This window comes from Camponotus floridanus, unplaced genomic scaffold (assembly GCF_003227725.1).
Source record: "Camponotus floridanus strain SB8 unplaced genomic scaffold, Cflo_v7.5 scaffold19, whole genome shotgun sequence".
Classification (NCBI taxonomy): Eukaryota; Metazoa; Arthropoda; class Insecta; order Hymenoptera; family Formicidae; genus Camponotus; species Camponotus floridanus.
The window spans coordinates 2081080-2102706 of record NW_020229314.1 but is presented as its reverse complement, the minus strand read 5'-3'; the positions used below and the strand labels follow the sequence as shown (position 1 = coordinate 2102706).

At 34.2% G+C, this 21627-nt stretch overlaps 1 protein-coding gene across 4 annotated transcripts in view; it reads left to right on the top strand.

Annotated features, from left to right (window-relative positions):
- The window catches only part of LOC105252197, a 46933-nt gene that overhangs the window by 22416 nt on the left and 2890 nt on the right, over positions 1–21627 (top strand). For all 4 annotated transcript variants that reach the window (XM_025407837.1, XM_025407838.1, XM_025407839.1 and 1 more), the window contains 9 exons: positions 11968–12171; positions 12827–12904; positions 14298–14483; positions 14555–14593; positions 16429–16620; positions 18144–18238; positions 19302–19535; positions 20069–20497; positions 20978–21234. In XM_025407837.1, the coding sequence (XP_025263622.1) occupies positions 11968–12171; positions 12827–12904; positions 14298–14483; positions 14555–14593; positions 16429–16620; positions 18144–18238; positions 19302–19535; positions 20069–20497; positions 20978–21234 (1714 nt within the window). The remainder of the gene's footprint in view (positions 1–11967; positions 12172–12826; positions 12905–14297; positions 14484–14554; positions 14594–16428; positions 16621–18143; positions 18239–19301; positions 19536–20068; positions 20498–20977; positions 21235–21627) is intronic.

Sequence of the window (21627 nt, the reverse complement as noted above, 5' to 3'; positions counted from 1 at the left end):
TATCTGTCACAAGACGAAATTCTCTGCCAAAAGTTAATTCTTAATAGATGTTTCCATTATACTTAAGAATATTTGAGATTTCAAATATCTTCGTTATATCTGGCCTTCTTTTTATCTCTTTTCTGTATTTTTCTGTATTTTTCACGATTTATAGAATATAAAATTCATGTTTTATAGTCTAATAAATTTCATATTTAATTAAATAACAATAATTATTAATTAATTATTATTAATTGAATAAATTTTGTTTTATGAGATTACGAGAAATATCATCTTAAATAAATCATTTTCTCATTGATAATTCCATAATAATTAATTTATTACGAATAATTTCATTCATAATAAATTAATAAGCGATATTGTAATTATGGTCCACGAATATATTCCCGTAGCTGAAAATAAGACTATAAGGTTGATGGGAATCTCGAAAACAGTGTTGCCGCAGCAATTTGCGAAGATATAAAAGGAACGAACAACAAATGTGTCAGGGTGTCAGGGTTGAATGAAACCTTCTCGAGCATCCCGTCTGCCCGAAATCGCCCATCGCGAACGGCACAATGCGAATTTAACCGCGAATATGGATGCAGTATTCTGTTGCAAGCAGTTATTCAGGTCCCGCGTCACGTGTTGGTATAAAGCGTCTAATTATTCGTCGCATGAATAATTCACCTTGCAACTTAACCGAGGTCGAAGATCGTTCAACGAGAAAGAAGAAAGCCGAAGGGAGACTTCCTAGCCAGACGATGGGAAGAGAGAATGAGAGAGCTACTATTAGCTGCTCCGTTACATGGCAATGTGAAAAATTAACGGCCTCGCCGACGAGTTTCCGTTCTTTCTCCCGCATGTCCCGTCATTCGTTCTGTCATTCTTCCGAAGTACTGTTTCTCTTTTATTTTCTCTCTCTCTCTTTTTTTCTCTCCGTCTCTATTTTTTTATAAGTGCTATGCGACAGATGCACGTGTGTTTTCATGAAATGCGAAACCTGTCATACGACGGAAGAAAAAAGCACCAGTGGCGAAAATTGGAAATAAAAATGCGTCATCTGAGAAACGTATTGACAGACAGGAATATTTTGCGAAATATTTTCTTTCGGCATCAGAGATAAAATAATTCCAAATATATTTGATGAATAATGCGAATAATTAATTCATATGGTTATAAATTATTAATTGACGCTAATAATTGGCTGATTATGACAATATAAGTATCTTCTAATTAATTTAATATTGCATATGGATTCGCGAGATAATAATTCGAGCGCATTAATACAAATAATAATAAGGAAAGATATATGAAAGAGCGATATTTTATCTTGTTAGATTTAGAAATCGAGCATTCGAAATGGAAAGTATTGGTGGGATTATCATGGTAGAGAAAAATTCTCAATAATTATCATTTATAAGATAATATTAATTCAACGGGAAGACAGAGAGATCGCATCGAAAATCGTAAGCAAAGTTTCGCGAGAACGCGATTAATTATTAATTACGAATTTACAATTAAATCACGCCGAACGATCGAGAGACGGTGGGTTTTTTTCGTTCACCGGCGTGATTCATTCAGTGATAGCGGAACCATTTTCAGGGGGGTCGTCACAGACGCACGAACACGATCGCGCGATCCCCCCATCCGCGGCTGAGTCTGCCTCGTCCAGGTGTGCAGGTGAAGCTGATGTGCCGTGGGGTCACTCATTTATCATTGCATAAGATTCAGAACCTGTTCCGGTCCATTCATCGCCGCTCGCTCGTATATACCTTCGAAAGTGACTCGTGGGACGGGCTATGAGAGATGTAGCTACGTACATACGTACGCAATGGCGTAAGTGCGAATGTACATTTGCTCGTCGCAAAATGATTTTTCTGTCTATTCGCGATTATAACGAACGTTGAAATGGATTTTATTTTTCAAAAACGAAAAAGATAATTGTTTCGGAAGATAAATGCAATCGATCGAATTTAGTCAAGAGCTTGAAAGGAATATTGGTTTATAATTTATTACTCATCGTTATAAAAAGTTTGCATTTGCATAATAAAAGATTTGATAAATACACTGATCAAGGCAATAAGAAATTTCTTTTCCTCTCAACAATTTTTGTTAATATAATTTCTAATACTTAATTAAATGATTAATTAAACAAAATGATGAAATAATCGCTTGAAATTGATTGAGCTATGATTGTACTTGTTTTGCGATATCGATAAATTTAAATATTTTGCGACACACATGAGCGCAATATATATATATCACCGCTGTGACTGTGGTAAATAGTTGCAATTCCTGTTTGGATTATGTGACAAGTTATTCGTTAACCGCAGCCAATACCAGCCTCGAAGACCAACGTTGTCCCATGGTTGTCTCGATCATTTAATAATGTCTATTTGTCAGCGAATAATTTAAATGTTATAATGTAATTCTAAAACCCATGTCTCCCTATATAAATAATAAAAATGTAAAATCGTATATTTTAAGTTGGCTATAACATATGTCAATATGTTGTATTGTGACATTTATAGTTTCAATACATACAAATATTGTAAGGAACTATTTAGATGATTTATACTAATTTATGCTAAAATTCAAGACAAGAATTTTATTTATGAATTTTATGTATTGTGTAATGTAAAGAAAACATTTAAATACATAAAATACATACAAATCAAAATATACATATATCAAGATGTACATAATATATTTAATATATGTACATCCTGATATATGACGCATAAAATTATAAGTAGAATTCTGTTTTGAATTTTATCAGAGAGTTATCATTTAATGAGGTTTTAAAAAGATTAGTTATTATTTAATGAGATTTAAAAAGATATTAATAAAAGAAATGAGATATAATCGTATAAAGAATTATGAGATATAATCATCAAATATGACAGTATTGAAAATTCATGTGTTTTATTAATTTAGTTATTGATTTGCAGGAGATGGTTAATAATATAAATTCTTGTTGCATTATGTACGCAATAATTTAAATTTGCAAACATATTTAAATATCAAAATATGACTTTTATAATTATATAAATGTTAACAAAGTAATATATAAATGTAAATTTAAATGCATTTATATTTATAAAACAATCATGCATGACGCCAGTAAATGCATATGTCCCCTTTAATTCTTTCGAAATGAACGATATTATTCTGTATGTATACATTATTTTCATCCAATTTGACCCGAAGAGATACAGAACAAAAAATCATGCCCTCATGATCTACATATACCAATCTATCGGCGATCTTTTCCCTGATCAATTTAATCATAGAAACAGTAATATCTTATCTCATGCAACAAAGATGCAAGTCAATAAACGACGTCTATCTTGCGATAATGACAGAAGTTTGCAGTTTAGATTTCATATTCTCCTTTCAGCATTTCCGAAATAATACTCGAATTAAAATTCTTATTCAGATCTGATTAATTCAATTTTTAAAATCAAATAACAAAGAATTAATCTTTGAATATAAAAAAAGACTAAATAGAAAATTTATGAAAAAATTTATTTTTTAATTAACCTTGCTTTTTACAATTATATAATATTTTATCAAAAGAGACTGGAAATAAATTTAGAAATAATTTTTATTTTGTATCGTGCCCTGTTTATTATATATATTCGATAAACTGTAAGGAATAATTCACAGATATAAGAGTAAAGCAATAAGTCTAAACATTCTCTTTTATTTTTCAGAGTAACACGTGGTTATTTATAGCCTAAAACGATACGTCTTGCCTACGTTATCTTTGAAATTTGTCTTGTACACGCATCTGTTTTGATTAAGGATGTTTCATCGTCGTTCTGGCGACGGACGATTTGTCACTGTCACGTGTTTATGTTTCGTCGCAGTGACAGATGCATTTCGCAAGAAATTTTACAAATTTTTCTATTACTTGAATTAAATATTTCTATCTCCTTTGTTTCTAAGATTGATATGTGAATAAAAATTGTTCTCAAACATTAGTACACATACAGTGTAAGCTAAGCTCTTAGAAATATCTTCCTCACTTTTAGAAATCACTTTCTCAATTTCTCAAAAAGGAATAAAAATTCAAGAGAAAGCAAAAAAATATTGAGACAACTTTATAAAAAATATTTTTTAAACTACACATAAATTATGTATATATAAATCTTCTGAAATTTTAATTTCGTTGAATATTCATGATTATTGCACAGCAACAGATTCAGTTCGAATATAGTTAACAATAGTCTGGCGAATGCAATGCAAACATTTTAAAAGCCGATTTACGTGCCTCGTAGTCGTTCGTAACACATTTTAAGCTTCGAGATGCAGGCAGCAAGTCAACAAAGTCGGCGATGCCTGAGAACTCGGAAACGTGAACATTAATCCTTAATGTTCACAATTCTATGAAGGAATCCCCTTTCTATGCGATCAGAATTTTTGCAAAGTTGATCACATAAATTATAAGTTACTATCTGCAAACTGCATTCATGTAATTATATATAATCAATATTCACAAAACAACGACCCAGTATACTTTTTCTTCGAGACGTATTTAAATTTACATTTTTTTTCGTTTATATAAATATATGTTATTAATAAATATTTTGATTATTTTACACTATTTTGTTAATATTCTACAAACTTATTAATTTTTATTTTAACATTTTTCATTAATTTATTTTCATTAATTTAGAGTGTGCTTCTTACGTATTTGGAGGGGGAGCCGAAATATTTAAATTATGATATTAAAAATTATTATTTCGCACAGATGTGCTCGAGAGAACAGACGGAGAAAGAAGAAGGGTGAAAGAGATACAAAGATCTCGAATTAAATTGTGGTAACGGGCAATACAATTTCATCGCAGAGGTGGATCGTTCATTCGTTTATTCGCGTGTAACATATCGCGGATTCGTTAATTATAGGTTGCCCTCTTACTTAAGTACTCGAAAGCCCTCTCGCCGTCGTTCAATGTTTTCCAACGGTAAGAATCTCGGTATCCGGTTACCAGGTGGCTTTAAGCAGAGTCAAAAGTCGTGGGCCGCGACTCACCTCTCCTCTCTTCCTGGCCAGATCTTTTTCTTCCTGCTCGGTCCACCGCCTTTCGCCTTTTCGTCCTGTCAGACAATCTCCTCGGCTTCCTATAAGGCCAAGGTCTTTTATCAGGGAGGTCGTGCCGTCGAAAGTAAAGAAAAAAAAGTATCGCCGCTGGTATATCCCTCCTCGAATCGCTATTTGCGATCGTGACTCAACAGCATAATTGCTTTCGGGAGAAGTTGGCATTTGTAAATTTTTGCACACATCGATTTCTTTTTTAAATATATCATTGTGTTTTCCGAGATAGAATTATTATTTTAGAGAACGAACCTTGCTTGATTAAACCGGGCAATAATACGTCCTGTTTATTTCAAAATGTTTAAAAGAATATGTTTGAAAAATGATATAATTTTTATTATTTTCTAAAGAAAGAGAGGGACAACAAAAAATACATTATCTATCTTTTTCTATCATTTTTCCAATATTATAGATTAATATTATGATTGCATAAAATCTTTTAATAAATAATATTTATAAAATCAGTTTTTAATTGAAATATGCGTTCTCTTTTTTCTACCTATATAATATTTTTAAAATAATAGGTATCTCTCTCTCTCTCTCTCTCTCTCTCTCTCTCTCTCTCTCTCTCTCTCTCTCTCTCTTTCGCTTTCTCTTTCTCTCTCTCAGCTATAGATTTAAAAAAAGAGCCAACACAACAAACTAAATTTAAATGTCTATGTAGTAACTTGAAGAGTAAACATATCATGTAATATTTTTTTATGAAACAAATAGCTTGACGATGACTCGATTGATTATTGCTTAATTTCATTTCTATACATGTTACATACATTATATAGAATTATTTAATTTATTATTAACTTAAATTATTATATTTATTTTAATATCTTAAATTATTATATTAACTTATATTAAATTATTATATTAAATTATTATATTAATTTAATATGTTATTAACTTAAATTAATTTTAAATAAAATACACAGACATTTAATATACATAACACATTATTTTTTTTATATATCTAGGCAAAAGAAGATTTCGAATGTCACATTTAGTATTACATTATATTCTAGTATACACATACAGCCTTATGCTTATACCATTTTCTGCAGGTGTTTGTCGTTATTAAAACATGCGGTATCCGCTTTAAAGAATCTCGGGGAGTTGTGCGGTTATTAATTGGACGCGATCACGCGATATTTGCTCGCGATACGTCGACCCACCGCGAATTTATCGTCATGCACGAGCTGATTTATCAGGGAGGACCCGATTTATCAGTGTGTCCCAGGCACGGGCCCGAATGGAGATCGACACGATTCAGAAACCGATTGGCCAATTTCACTCGCGCGACATTCCGAAAGAACGGGATTGCGAGTCCAGTGATGCACTCTGTTTGCAATACACGATGAATTCGTACACTCTATGGTCAATATATTTTCATTATATTTTAACCGTATTTAATCGTCTATCAAGACAAATTATTTAAAATGTCGATATTAAATCACTTATAGCCGGTAAGCTTTATTGTCAAAATATGAAACTGAGAAAAATATCGAGAGCTTTGATGGTTTCATGCATTTTATATCTTATCTTAATTTTTGTTTTAATATTTGTTTTAATAATTTTTAATCTTATATTTTTATTATTTAATATAACAAATGATAAAAGAATTAATGAAAATTAAGTTGTAATATTAACAATTAATTAATTATTATTTTACATTTAATAACTGTATTTTGGTTTCAAAATATGAAATGTTTATTTGCGCGTAAACGATCAAAGTAATATTCGATGAATAAATATGACAGGCCGCGATCGATAACTCGTTATTCTTTACATCAAGACATCTCTGTCTCGCGAGATAATCAAGTTGTCGCTAAAATATTGTTCTCACATTCTCATCATGACTTATATTTGAAAAGTTGTTTTTGCCAACAGATTCGCCTTTTCGACAGAAACGAAGTATTTGAGAGGCTATCGGCTTTCGTTTCGATCACAGTTGCTTACTCATGGCGAATAGTCGCATCTGAATCGCGCTTTCCGAGGACAGATTCAACAAATAAATAAATGTCCGGCCGGTTGAGGCAAACAAAAGCTGCTGCGCAAGCACGCCAAGTGTGCTTACGTTTGCTACGATTCTCAAGAACAACGAATCCGATAAAACTGCTGTCATTACTTCCGGCAGATATCGACGGTCTTTGTCGATCATATATGCAATAAATTCTTGAGTTATTGATATTTTTCTTCAAATAACGAATAAATCACCTGATGAAACTTTATTTATTATCATAATTTAATTCGAATTTTTCTCTTTTGCATTTTTCTCTCTCTTTTATCCTTCGAACTCTGTGTGAAATAATAATTTCACTTATCATAATTTAAGTATTTCGGGTTTAAATATATATGAGAAGCATGCCTTGTACACTTGTAGAATAATATATGACGAATAAATATGTGAAGCATGCGTAATTATTGTTTAACTTCGAGTAAAGAAAGGGGAGAAGATTCTATCTTAAATATCGACCTGTTGACTATTGGATGGAATTTTAAAGCACAAGTTTGAGTCTGAATTTCAAACTCGAAATGAATTAAATTATTCGGGACTGGAGGTATATTTGAATAATTAAATCCGTTCAAATTCTGATTATTATGCAATACATTCCCTACATATTCCCTATTATAAATATGAAGAACAAATAAAAATTTATTACTTTGCAATGAATATTATATTATTTTCATTTAAAAGTTTTCTTCAATAATCCCAATATTCGAACAATTAAATTTTCGTTTCGATCCAAGATCAGTCATACTATTTATTCGAATATATTCCCTATTATAAATATGAAGAACAAATAAAAAATTTATTACTTTGCAATGAATATTATATTATTTTCATTTAAAAGTTCTTTAATAATCCCAATATTCGAACGATTAAATTTTCGTTTCGATCCGAGATCAGTCATACTATTTATTCAAATCCTTTGAATTTTGCCTGAGTGAAACAAAGATTATCCTGTACGGCAGCAGCCTCTACGACGTTCGCCAATTCTTCTTTCGCCCACGTTCACTGTTTACTGTGAATCGAAGTGCGTGCATGTAATGGTTACGTTACAACTTATGTTATTCCGTCGGGGGATGTAGAACCGGGCAAAGAGGATCATGGGTAGAGAGAGAGAGAAAGAGAAAGATATGGATTTGGAGGAAGGAGGGAAAGGAGATGTAAGGCCAGAGTTCGCTCCATTCATACCGTCGCACGTACATACGTGATCGGTCGGCAGCGCACCATTGCACTTGGCAGTGAGTGCAGAAAGAGAGAGAAAGGAAAAGAGAGAAAGAGAGAGAAATGGAGAGAGATACAATGAGATGCCTCGATGCAGTGACCCTGACGATTTTCTCTCGCGCGCTCGGAAATAGACGAAATTCTCTCTGCTTGAAAGTGCAATCGGCTAAATACGTTTTTTTACGCTATTCACAGGAGATTGTAAGATGTGTTGAAAACATGAGTTTTAATAAAAATAATTTCATACACACAATACACTTTTAACATTAAAGTCTCTTGTATGAGTTTTAAATTGTGTCTAAAAATATAAATTGTAAGGATTATGAGAAAATACATATAAGTATGACAGATTCGTAATTTAGTGAAAAATACAAAAAGATTAACACGAGGAATATATGTATGAAGAGAGGGATTTCTATTTTTTAATTCTTTTGTAACTTGTGAATTATAGAGACTAAGAAAGAAAAAAAATGTGAGAAAGAGGCCTAACTGGAAAAATAAATTATAGGCATTATGAGAAAATATATATGAATATGATAAAGATTCCTAATTTAATAAAAAAATATGAAGGAAAGAACTGATTGAGAGGATAAATTATAAGAATTATGAGAAAATAAATAACAAAGCATAGTTTAATAAATTGGCTCGAAAAAATTAACACCTGAAATATAATATTAAAAAGGAAGGGTTTCCATTTTTTTAAATGTAAATTATAGAACCTAAGAGGAATTAAATATATAAAAGAGAGGACTGACGAATCATTTTTATGCATGCATTTTTATACATGCATTTCTAAAAATTTATTCCGGTGCTTATCTCTCTACTTTCAACTCATTGAAAGTGATTTTCCATTAGCAGAAAATAGGATAATAACGGCTAATGACGCGCGCGCTAATGCACGTGCATGTCAACTTGTATTTCAACGAATGTCACGAGACACATCACGATACATGCGCTAATTAAATCTGCAGAAACACTCTCATACGAGGGCGGCTTACAGTCGCTTCGACGACGCGCGTTCCTCTCACGTTCGCCTAGAAGTGTCCGTAACAAAATCTCGGCGCTGCAGTATCTCCTTGCCCAATGTAGCGGGATTAAAATCCTCTCGGAGAAGCGTCCTTCTCGCTGCTTCAACGACGAGGACTTCCGGTTTTGCGCCATTAACTAACTTGGCTTGTTTCTCCGCCTGGTGCGGGCTTCTGCTGGCCAAGCCTGGAGTATCCTTTACTGCCGTACTTACGTTCCCGGGACTAATGACGGCTCCAACATCGCGCACGTTGCATCCATCCGCATTACGATCCTCGAGAATGCAACGAGAGGGTTAAAGACATAAGCGAGAGGATAGAGGAGCCGGTTATTAGGCACGTTCTTGTCTTTGACGCATTCACGATGCATCGGTCTAACGGCGAAATAATGGCGGAGACGGAGATTAAAGGCCTCCAAAATTAATATTGACAGTTTATCCAGTTAAAGAACGTTCTACTGTAATTTTTTTTAAATTTTATTTGTGAGAAAAACGTTATTTTTGATAAAATTATCTTTTAATAAAAACCTCTTTATATTAAAGATAAAATTTCTTACACTTTTGAACGAACGCGCGTCATACAATAAACTATAGAGTAAAAAAATGATAATTGACAGGCCGCGTATTGAAATCGATCTTTTGAGAAAATTGAGCTTTCGGATACCATTACGATAATTTGACATTCCCATGAAATACGCGATATACACAGCGATTATGTGATACAAGAACATGCTTTGATATATAATCGCGTTGTAATTCTTGTCTGTTATTCGAAACTGAATATAAAACAATGAGTATAGAATAAAAGAAAAATTCTCTATTAATATTCTATTAATATAATTAATATAATTAATTTAATCTTTTTTTAATTTACTATGAAAAATAAAAATAGAGAAAAATAAAAGAATGAAATAAAAAATGAAATAAAAATGAAGATAGTACACGCACGTGTAGAAGAGCAACTCAACAGGAAGTTGCGAGCTTTCCAAGCCAATTAATTTTGGCCGATGATGGCTCTTCTACGACGCTCTCGTGAATTTCTAATACATCTAGCACTATTCTATCTCCCATCATCTAATTTGTTTTGCATCTCCCATCATCTAATTGTAAGAGTATAGTCAGTTACGTGCAAAATATCCGCCTTTTCTCCAAATTATCTACTAGATTAAATGTCGCTTGTTTTTTAACATTGTTTTCTAGCTACTCGATGTGCAGGATGATATCAATGTCAATTCTGACTGATGACCCTCGGGCACTTTCGTTGCGAAGTGAGTGTACGGTGGAATTTATATTGAAAATTCCATTTTCGGAAGGGCCGTCCTCACTCATGGGCGAACGTGCAAATATTTCCGACGTTTAAGTTCACGTTGTAGCGATTTTTTCGTAGCGTTTTCGACGTACGCGCTTGGAATTGAAGTGGAGCTTTTCGGTATTTTCCACGCGTTCTGTTTGAATTAGAATCAAATTATCACGATTAAAATTGTTACCTGCCTTACTCGCGATTGAAAATACTTACTTATGCATCTTGAAAATGCATTTATGAAAAACGTACAGTTGAGAAGAATGAAATAATTAAATTATTTGAAAATTGAAATGCGTTATTTAATTTAATCTCGCTCTATAAATCTTTGTGTTACAATCCAGCGACGAATCTCAAGTTTCCTTACAAAAATTCGATATAAGATCTTTCAAGTTCCTGTTTCTTAAACAAATCGAAAAGAGTCAACTGATTAATTTCAAAGAAATAAATTTATAAAAAGCGTTCTCGTATACTTTTGTATTACTTCGATAAGATATAAAATTTTATGTGTTCGAGTAATCTTTTGTTGTGCTTCGGAGGAATATTGCGTTATACTAAAAACTTAAACGCTTCTTCGACTATGCGATCAGAGCCTTTCCGGTAATTACTTTCACCGATGTAACTTTTGCCGACTGTATCGCACGCAAAATGTTTGCGATCGTTAATTAGCTGCTAATTGGATCTTATTAATTATGATTCTACCGTGCATTCACCGGGTGTTGCTTTGTCTATGTTAATGGAGAGTGCACGTGCGGATCGCTGTGCATCTTCCCGGATTAATGTAATGCATTACACGAGACATGACTTGACTGCCGAGACGGCACGAGAACCGAGTAAAAGAAAAAATTTAACCAGCCCAGATCTAATGTTGTTACCGAGCCACAAATTTTATACGTACATCGAGAATAGCCAAATAAAATAGCGTCTAATGCTTTATGCACGAGTGTATCTCTAGATATTTAAATCTATGCGTTAAACTTTATTGTTAACTTTCTTAATTAAACTTTGCTAATTGCATCTAGGAAGCACTATAAATTGTACATTCTCTATCACTCCGATTGAAGATCAGCAGGAAAATTTGGAATTTATTATAAATAAAAAAGCGCGAAGAGTATAATGAAAAACTGAAAAAAAATATTGAATTCTTTTTATCAAGTACATGTGAGTAATATTTTCCATCATAAAAATTGTTTTAAAAAAAAACAATATTAATAATTTATATATAAGAGAGCGCAAGAGCCGAAATTTCGAAGACCCTACGCACGCTTCGATAACCCAGGGGCACACTATAATTAAAGTTTCATTACGCAACGAGAAATTTATACTTGCGATCGCAGGATGCAGATACCAGGGTCGCCGATATCAGGAAGGGACGGCTGTGAATACATCCGAGCCCTGTCTGCGGTGCCGATGCACCGAAGGCGCATTGAGATGCCGGCTACGGGTGTGTCCGCGATTGCCGAATCCACCACCGACGGGCTGTCACGTTCGTTCGTCGGCCGAGGATGCGTGTTGCACCGAGCTGGTATGCGGCGAGCAACGTTAGTAAGATAATATCTCACTTATAGCTACTGAATTATCTCGTTGATGGAAAGACTTTTCGCTTCGCTGACAGAAAGAAAATTGTCCCCTTCCGGCATCCACCGCTCCAAGCTTCGCTAAAATCATTATCCGTTCTTATTCCTTCTCGCTCGTTCTTATATATTTCTCGTCCCGCTTCCGCTCGTGGGAAACTACCGGGAATATTTATGGAAAAAGAACGGGTTCAGCTGTTTCAGTGACCATTTTTCTATTAATGAGAAAATACTGTAATCCGATCAATAAATGTTGTAGAACCGAAGAGTCTTTCTATGAATGAAAGAATTCAAGAAATTGTAGAAAAATATTACAGTATATGACTCTTTTTTTACATTTATACTTATATTTTTTTTTCATTTCAAATATAATATAAATCATTTTTTAAAAATAAATTTTACATCATGAATTCTCTAAACTATATGATTTAATTGTTCCGAGAATTAAATGATTATTATACTAGAAGTTGCTTGGGGATGTCTATGTTTATACATAGACTTATCTCGTCCCTTTTATAGAGTCCGTTGCATTAAAACGCATAAAAGTTTCGGCTCTGTGGCAAAGCAAATTAAAGAGTTAATTGTGATGAGCAAGAGTTTAAATTTATTATTTGACGTACAGGCGACATCAAGAATATGTTACGGACAGCCAATATACCAACGAACATAGAAGCTGAGAAGCACGCTCAACCTCACGAAGGTATTTCTATTCTGTTGATTTTATATTTTGTTATTTATCTCCTCCAGCAAAAATATCGTGGTGTATTTGTTGCACAAATATATATTTTTTTTAATTATATTCGCGCGCGCGCACATATACAACACATAAACGATATTTATTTCACAAAATGGCAATTTGATTCAACTTATTATATAGTGTAAATAATAATTTATTTCTAATCTAATTAAATAATGCATTCTTAATTAAATTAGTAACGCGTGGTGTGTGTGTGCGCTATTATTTTTAATAATTTCCTTCCTAACTCCATCTCTGGAAGAGCGTCTGGGTTACTTCTGTGGTAAATAAATGAGCCTCGTTACGCCCGAGTAAACTTGGGTAAATAAATTGAGGTAGGTAGAGAACACTCGGGCATAACACAGAAGGGGTTAAAATGGCTCGTTACTGCTGAAACGAAAGTAATTTTAAATTAATTCAGGATTTCTTTACTGTCGCAAGGTTTACATTCCTTCATCTCGCCACGATACAACATTAAATTCGGTATTGCTACATCTTAACGTAATAATTTCTGTGTGATAGAAATTTTATATGTGTTATGTGTATTGCAATTAAATCAATGTTTATAATTTTTTCATCATTTTACCTTTATTTATTTTAAATAATGAAGATGATTGTTTTAGCTGATGATCTGTAAATTTCTATTTAATATCTATTTAATACTTTTGTATTGTTCTTTTGTTCGTGTCAATGAATTAAGCATCTCTTTATTTTTCTTCAAAGTTTACAACGATCCTTTCTCGTTTAGCAAAAATAAAAAATCCCAAGTTGACGAAGTTATATATTGAATATTAAAATATACAATAGAGCATTCGTCAGAGTTGCATTTTCTTGCGAAACACAACAACGTTACATTACTTTATAAATGTATAGAGCCTGTGCGTCTTTCTTGAAAGCATTGTTAAATAAATTACCGGGCACCGAGAACTTCGCCGAACTTCGACGAGAAGTTCACGTGCTATCTCACAGACAGGAACGATCTTAACGAGAGCAATTTAACGTAAATTACAAAAAAAAGCTTCATTCAATGCTCGATTGCAATTAAAGATTAAAGGTAAATTGTATGTATTGACGTTTCCATCCCTCTTTAAGACACACAAATGATTGTCGTTATAAATATCACATCGCGAAATAAAATAATTAGGGCAGAGATGTAAGTTAATAGAAATTGAAGATTTTATCCGACGGATGAGAAGTCTCGGGTGTCGCATAAAAATATTATTTACATATACTTGGTACGTAGACCTTTATTACTAAAATTGTCGCGTTCAAATTTTGATCCGTTGCAACTAATATTTAAAATTTTTGTTAAAGTTGGATTTTAAAAAAAGCGAAAAATAAATTCGAAATATACTAGGATGTCTGCACGAGGGCATTCGATACGGCTTAGGATCGGCGATGATGGGCTCGCGCAGATGCGAGTATTGTTACTGCATATCCGGCTCGAGGAGATGCGTCCGACCCAAGTGTCTGCTGCCATTGCCGGGATGCACCCCTTTGTACGCGCCCCATTCCTGCTGCCCGGTCGCCTATAACTGCACACGTGAGTGTATTTTTATCACGGCGAGACGCGCGAGTTACTTAAATCAATCGCCCTCTTTATTTCTTTTCAAGACCACCATCCGTCCACAATGGCGCCGCTATCGGGAAACGGTGAGTTTGAATTGTTGTCGCATTTACGAGGCAGTTCTCTTAACTGAATTCTAGAAAAGCGGATGACGCTCGACGAAAGATTTCCCGGAAAACTCGATCAAGCTCTATTGCTTACGTAGGGAAGTTTACTTTGCGATTCTTTTTTTTTTCCTTTTTGCAAATCTGAGAAGAAAAAATACTTTGACGTTTTGAAGTTTTCGAAGTGAAACGTACCTGGCAATTTTTCCGATACTGAGGTAAGAGCCTTGTTCTACGAAACTCTCTCATTTACAAATTCAACGCTAGTTGAGCTGGATTAATATGATAAATAGCGAGCAAACGGAGATTGTTTTACATATATTGACATTGTGTATACGAGCAGGTAACTTATCAAAGTTCGCCTCCGGGAGTAGAAAACTTGAAGAAAATCGGGCTATTAGGGATTATTCCGAAATTTACCGCCATGCGACTAAAGCTTTCCGCCGAAGCGCGCTCTCGAAAGTTGTGATGAAATGTGTAACTTAATAACGAAGAGTTACTGCTAACGTTATATCACCTCACGACACAAGGATCCTACCTCCGGATAACCGACGAGGTTCATTTAATGCTCGGTAGTCTCATCGGTATGGTTTAAGCTGTAACTTTCAAGAAAATACTATAATAATGTTTGTTATTTAAATTAAACACGGTGTTAATTTTTTTTAAAGCGAGAAGGAAGGTATTCTTATAAATCTTTTAATTAAGAACTTTGAAATTGGAGATTTTTTTATAAATTTAAAGTATCGATTTTTTACCGCAAGTGTTTAATCTCCATCAACAAACAGAGCGCTAACGAGCCTTGTATTAAAATTTTCCTTTAAAGTAAAATCCACTTAAAATTAACTAGGACGATTAAAAGTTCGTTATTTTTTAATTTTCTTAGTTCGTTCAAGTTATAACTTGAAAAGTGTGTTTCGTCGTTTTTCTCAATTTCTGCGTCGATATTTGCGGTTCGGGAACAATACGAGACTTCCAAACATCCCGAGAGAAGACTGCGGACGAGCATCGTCCCCGGATCCTCTCGTTAAGAGGCCCGACATTGGTAAAGGACCGTGTACCGCGATAAAGAGAAGTCAGTTAGTGCCGTCCGATGTCTTGCTCCGGAACGGAAGCTGGGCAAGCTGCAACGTTTCGAATTGCGGAGATTGCGCAGGTTCATTTAACGCCCGGTTTCGTCGTGGCCGCTTAAATTTTAAGCCGGGCTTAAGTCTCGGCCGCTACGCGACGGCTGTCACTGGCTGCCGGGACATTCGCGGGGGACGACTTAATTTTAAACGGGCACAAGCGCGGGAAACCACTCTCGTCAAATGACGGTTGCGGGCCTCGTCGACCGCCAACGACTGATCATGAAAAGTCGGTAAATAACGATCCCGAGTCACACACAACCACTCGTTAATTCTCCCGACGAACAAACATCCTCCAACTCGTCTCGTTTGCTCGTTAAAAAGAGGATATTACGCTCTAATAGGACTGTACTAAAAGAGCACAGTTATTACCGCCAAAATATAATTTTGTTCAAATAAAACTGCGGAAAATGTAGAAATACGCGAGATTAAAATTAGAATAAATTTAAGAAGTTAGACCTTATAATAATTATAATTACGATTCATAGATTACGCTATAATTGTATGCACATTCCGACAAAAAAAGCCAATAATTCTACTCCTTTTCCTGTACCATAAAATCTCCAAAAATCCGGACATACGAGGGACATCTCCCTCTAATATTCTTGACGATAAGTCAAGAATATAGAGAGACTCGCGCCCCGTCTGCGGAAGCCAGAACTTCGCGTTCTCACGGTTCGGACAATCATCCAGGATGTCGCGTGGGCGAGCGCACTTACGCCGAGGGCGAGATGGTCCGCGACATCGAGTGGAAGACCGCATGCGACAATTGTTTCTGCGCGATGGGCGCCATACGATGCGTTCCGCTTGCGTGCGCGCCACCACTTCAAGGCTGCAGCCCGATCGTCCGGGAAGGACAATGCTGCCCGTCCACCTACAACTGCAGTGAGTTCACGCAAAAGTTTTTTTTTTTTTCCAAGCCGCATCAGACCCGCTGGCCGCACACGCAACATCCGGCGCGTTTACGCACGGTTCGCATGGCCGGATTGTGTTTTCCTAAATTAATCGCGAAATTCTTGAAATCGCAAATATACTCCCCTTCTATGTTTTTTTCGAATCGCTCTATTAAATATTGAAATATAAAAAAAAAAAATGCGGCGTATATTGTGAAATATGGAACGATTAATATCGCAAATATTATTTCGAATATTCTGATGATTTTTTTCCCTTTAAAAATATGATGAAGTAAATAAAAGAAAATGATAAACATATGTATACGGTAATATTATAATTAAAAAATACTTTTGTCTCTTAAGTTTTGTTGCGCGGAATTTTCCACGAATTTTAGTTCTTTCAATTTCTTATTTCGCATTAAAATTCCACGTAGGAAACCTTCTGTTAATTATGTAATTATATAAGATCAATTTCTCCACTTATCTAATAAGAATCTGAAACGTTTTCTTTTATTTTTATATTTTCGAAATACGTACATAATTTTCAACGTCGCGGCTGATGGTAATTGAAGCCGATCGTCGCGAACGCCGAATCGGAGTATCGCTCGGTTAAGTATAAAAATATTTGACGGAAAGCGAAAATATTTATTTGATGCATGTGTCGTTGCAAGAGAATAACGAACGCTGCCGTCAACAAACGGCGTCTCGTCTCCGTGTTTAAAAATATTTCACCGGATATCTCTCCGCTCGCGAAAGGAAAATAAAATATTTTGTTGGGCTTTGCATGCGCGTAAGCGAATTAAACGCGTCGATCCTTGGAAGCGAGAAACATCTGCAAATTAAAATGGGATTTAATTTCCGCACGAGGGAGCGTTTATTCGAGATAGTCAATATGGAAGCTCCGCGAACGTGATAGCCATCGATATTAATATCGCGGCGAATAGAAATATATATCTATCGAATAAAATTGGCCACGTATAAATTATAATTTAAAAGCATGTTTCGCACACCACCAAATGTCGTGTCTTGTTCAAAAAAAATCCACTACGTAAAAAATTTTTATATTTGTAGTTACACAGTTGTCTTATGTAAACACTACTCATTTAGCCTTTATTAATTTGAATGATGTAAAATATTTTTTGGTATATGACGTACGTCGACTAGAATACTTGATTTCTTATATTTTTAGTCCTCGTATACTTTTATACCGCTTATTATTTATGTAATAATAAAAAATAGTAGCAGAGACAACAGATTTTTTCAGATTTTCACAAGGATATTTATATATCCTTGTGAAAATCGATACGATACATCTGTGATTTGTCTTTAGTGCATTCGAAATGCATAAATAGAGTATACAATACGTTTTGCTAAGGGAAACACAAGCCGGATCCTTTTTTCTAACACTAGCATTCTCTGTCTTTATTTTATAAGCATGATTTTTACCATTCAAAAGTCCTATCTTGAGGGAGAGAAAGATTAATGTTCTATAAACTAAGAGATGAAACGTTCAAGGCGGCAACATCGAAGTAAAGGCCACCCAAAACTACGCATCCTACGCCTTCATCAGCAAGGACTACGCTAAATTCCGCAAGGAGACCAATTTTTTCGTACGTTTTTACATTTTCTTACGCTTTATATATTAATTATCATCTTTTTCTATCTCGAACTATAAAACTAATTAGTTCTAACTAACTATTCTAAATAAGGTTGTACGCTATTCTCCATATCTCAAAGTTTACTAAATAGTAGGAACAAACTCGCGCGGAATCGAAGTTAAGGGACGGTGATTTATGCAGTCGGCGGAATTTAATCAATGAAATTTACCCGAAACATTGGTTATAAACGCGTTAGACATTCGACTTAGTTCAGGAATTTAGGGATGAGGCATACCTTATTGGATCATGTAATACGCGATACGAGTTGCCGATCGGGAGACGATGTATCTATTATGGACGTATTGCGTTATTATTAATGGGTAGCGTCGTTAGTACAGAATGCCATTTATGTAGGGGAATTTGAATCTCGCGAGATACACGGGAATCTACTCAGACAATAGAGACGACTGCAGTGGATCCCGAGGTTCGTCGCAATTCTTGAATGCGAGAGTACGTCAATCGCGGGTTAAAGAGATCTCTGGTAATTCTTACCTCGAAATCATGAAAATATTTTGAAGCTGTTGTCATAACATTATATGTAACATATAATAAATTTTGTAAGAATTGTATTAAAAAATTGTATTCATATGTTGAATTTATTAAAATTGCAATTTAAAAATTTTTTTTAACTCCTCGAAAAAATTTTCTATCCTACATGTTTCGATTTTTTTTTCATTTGCTTTCACTGTCGATGTTATTATGCATTTATTAAAATTTTGCATTATTCAACACTTATTGCATGTGTATAAATGTGGTATAAATTCATGCTTTTCAAAAAAAATTAAAAAATTTATGAAATTTATATTGTATTATCGATTTCTGATAATTGTTCAATATCAAAAAAATTTCGCATGCAATTGAGATTGAGAGATCATTAATTCAATCGATCGAGTTATAACTAGGAGAAAAAAGTGGAGCCAGCATAAATAAAATTTTGTAAAAATCTCTCTTCCTTTCTCTTTCCCTGTAAAATAATTCTAACCAAATTACGGTACGGAATCTATTAATTGTTTAGCCTGCAATTGATCAATCCACGAATCTGCCCGTCGAGGGACGGGGTCACAGAGTGGTCGATGAACGGATTAGCACTAGTACGATCGATCTCGAGGAAGACTCGTTTGTCACCACTTATTCTACTGCTTGGCCCTCGACCATGGAAACCGACATCATGGACAATGAAATCTTGATAGGGACGGTGGACTACAAATCGACCTTGGAAGTGACGACCACGGCGACTTTAACAAACGAGGTTTCAATCTGATAATATATAATTCATATACAAAAGTGTTTTAGTCGGTTTGTGAAAATTACAGTTGAGAAATTTTTGAACGAATAAAAGTATAAAAATATATGTATTAAAAAAATTTTAAGTAAATAAATACATAAATATGTATATATGTATATGTATATATATAAATATTTATAGGCACATATTTATTTATTCTTTTAAATTTTTCTTTAATTCATATGTAATTTTGATAAATTACTTTAATATGTATACCAAAAAAGTATAATATACTAAAATGTATTATAAAACATATAGATAAAATATATAAATAATTTAAATGAATTATTGATATATCGACACATAAACATGAGTATATTTTATAAATATAATTCTGATTAACAATCAAAAATTGTGATAATGTCAAATTAATAAAGTCCAATAAGATTCAATAACAATGTTTTAATTTTTGACATTTTAACGTACTGTATTTTTCAGTAAACCTGATATGATAAATCAATTTATACGTTAACGATTATTTTGTCCCCCTTCGACAGTTATCGAGTAATACTGAATCAACAACAGCATTCGAGTCGACGCTGGCATCCACTAAGGACGCTGATTCCGTCACTGATTCTTGCACGATGTGCTCCACGAACACATTTACGGATTCCACGATTGCGTCAACGGAGGATCCATCCAGCATGGATGGTTCGACGATCTCATCGTCGGAATGGACGACGGAATTAATGCTCGATAATGGAAACGATGAAAACGAGGATACCGACGACAATGAAAATAAAAACGCGAGAGAAAACGAGGATTGGAACAAGAACAAGACTACCAAAGCGGGAACGAAGACGGGAGAAAAAGCGGATATAATTGAGAAAAACAAAGCTACGATGCATCCCTTCGTGATTTCCACGGATGCAGGGAACGCGCTTATCCCAGACGAGAAATTGTCCGAGAACTCTACGCTCACTAAGGTAACGATGAGAGGAATAAGGATTTTCATACATGCAAAAATAATGGATATCAGTGAGATATTTTTCTTAAACTCAAGAAAAGATCAGAGATTTTTATAAATTCTCGAGCTATTTTAGATATAGACATAGATTATGCCAAATATTTATTTTAATTCTATAATAAATGTTGCATATTATCCGAACATTTCCAAAATTATCACGAGATACCAAAGTATCTTTGCAAAAGTTCTTTTAATAATGGAAACATTTCTGAGCGAGGAAAATAAATAAGAAGAATAAATATATTTTGAACTTGGGCTTGGCTTATCTTCTCCAAAATCGAAAACTTAAAATTTTAAGACGGATTATTTTAAAATCTTAACTAATCATTTTAACTTGCTTTAAAACTAACATTTATCCGGATGTATATATTTCACTAAAAATTTACCATTATGAATAGAGAGCAAGTAAATTTGTTACGATTAAGCACCTATGGCGTAGAGAATGGAGGCTGTTGATAAGAGACCCGTCAACAGTCCATCGTCGACGATACTCATGCCAGACGACATCCTCGTGATGAACGTGACAGTCAAGACGAATGTCTCGGTGAGCCATATACAAGGTGTCACGATAAATCCAATTAGAGCCATTCCGCCGGACATTGAGGCCATTCTGAACATCACTCATCGAGAAAAGGGCGAGGTTTATGATTACGACTACAGCGAGCAGACTTTGCCGCCATCACTGCCGAACGTCAGGTGAGACTGATATTACATCTCGATTCATCATTCACTCTCTAACCCGTGATTTGACTGGGAACTTCCGCGAATGCGAAGAAAGAATAAATATTTTTTTTGTTTTTTTATGAATTTCATAATTGCAATGTATTTTTAAAGCGTAGAAATATCGAGGTCAATGTAATCGATAGCGCGTTATATATATATATATATATATATATATATATATATATATTTCTTTTTATTAATCGGCGTGATGCGCAATCAATTTTTCACGCTTAACGAAACTGCTTTTTTTATGAGTTTTTCTGGCCGGAGAATATTGCCGTTTAATTAAATTGAAATCGTTTGTCGAAAACAACTGATTGATACCGATTTATAGCGGTTACCGCTTCAACGGCAGGAAATGTGCAA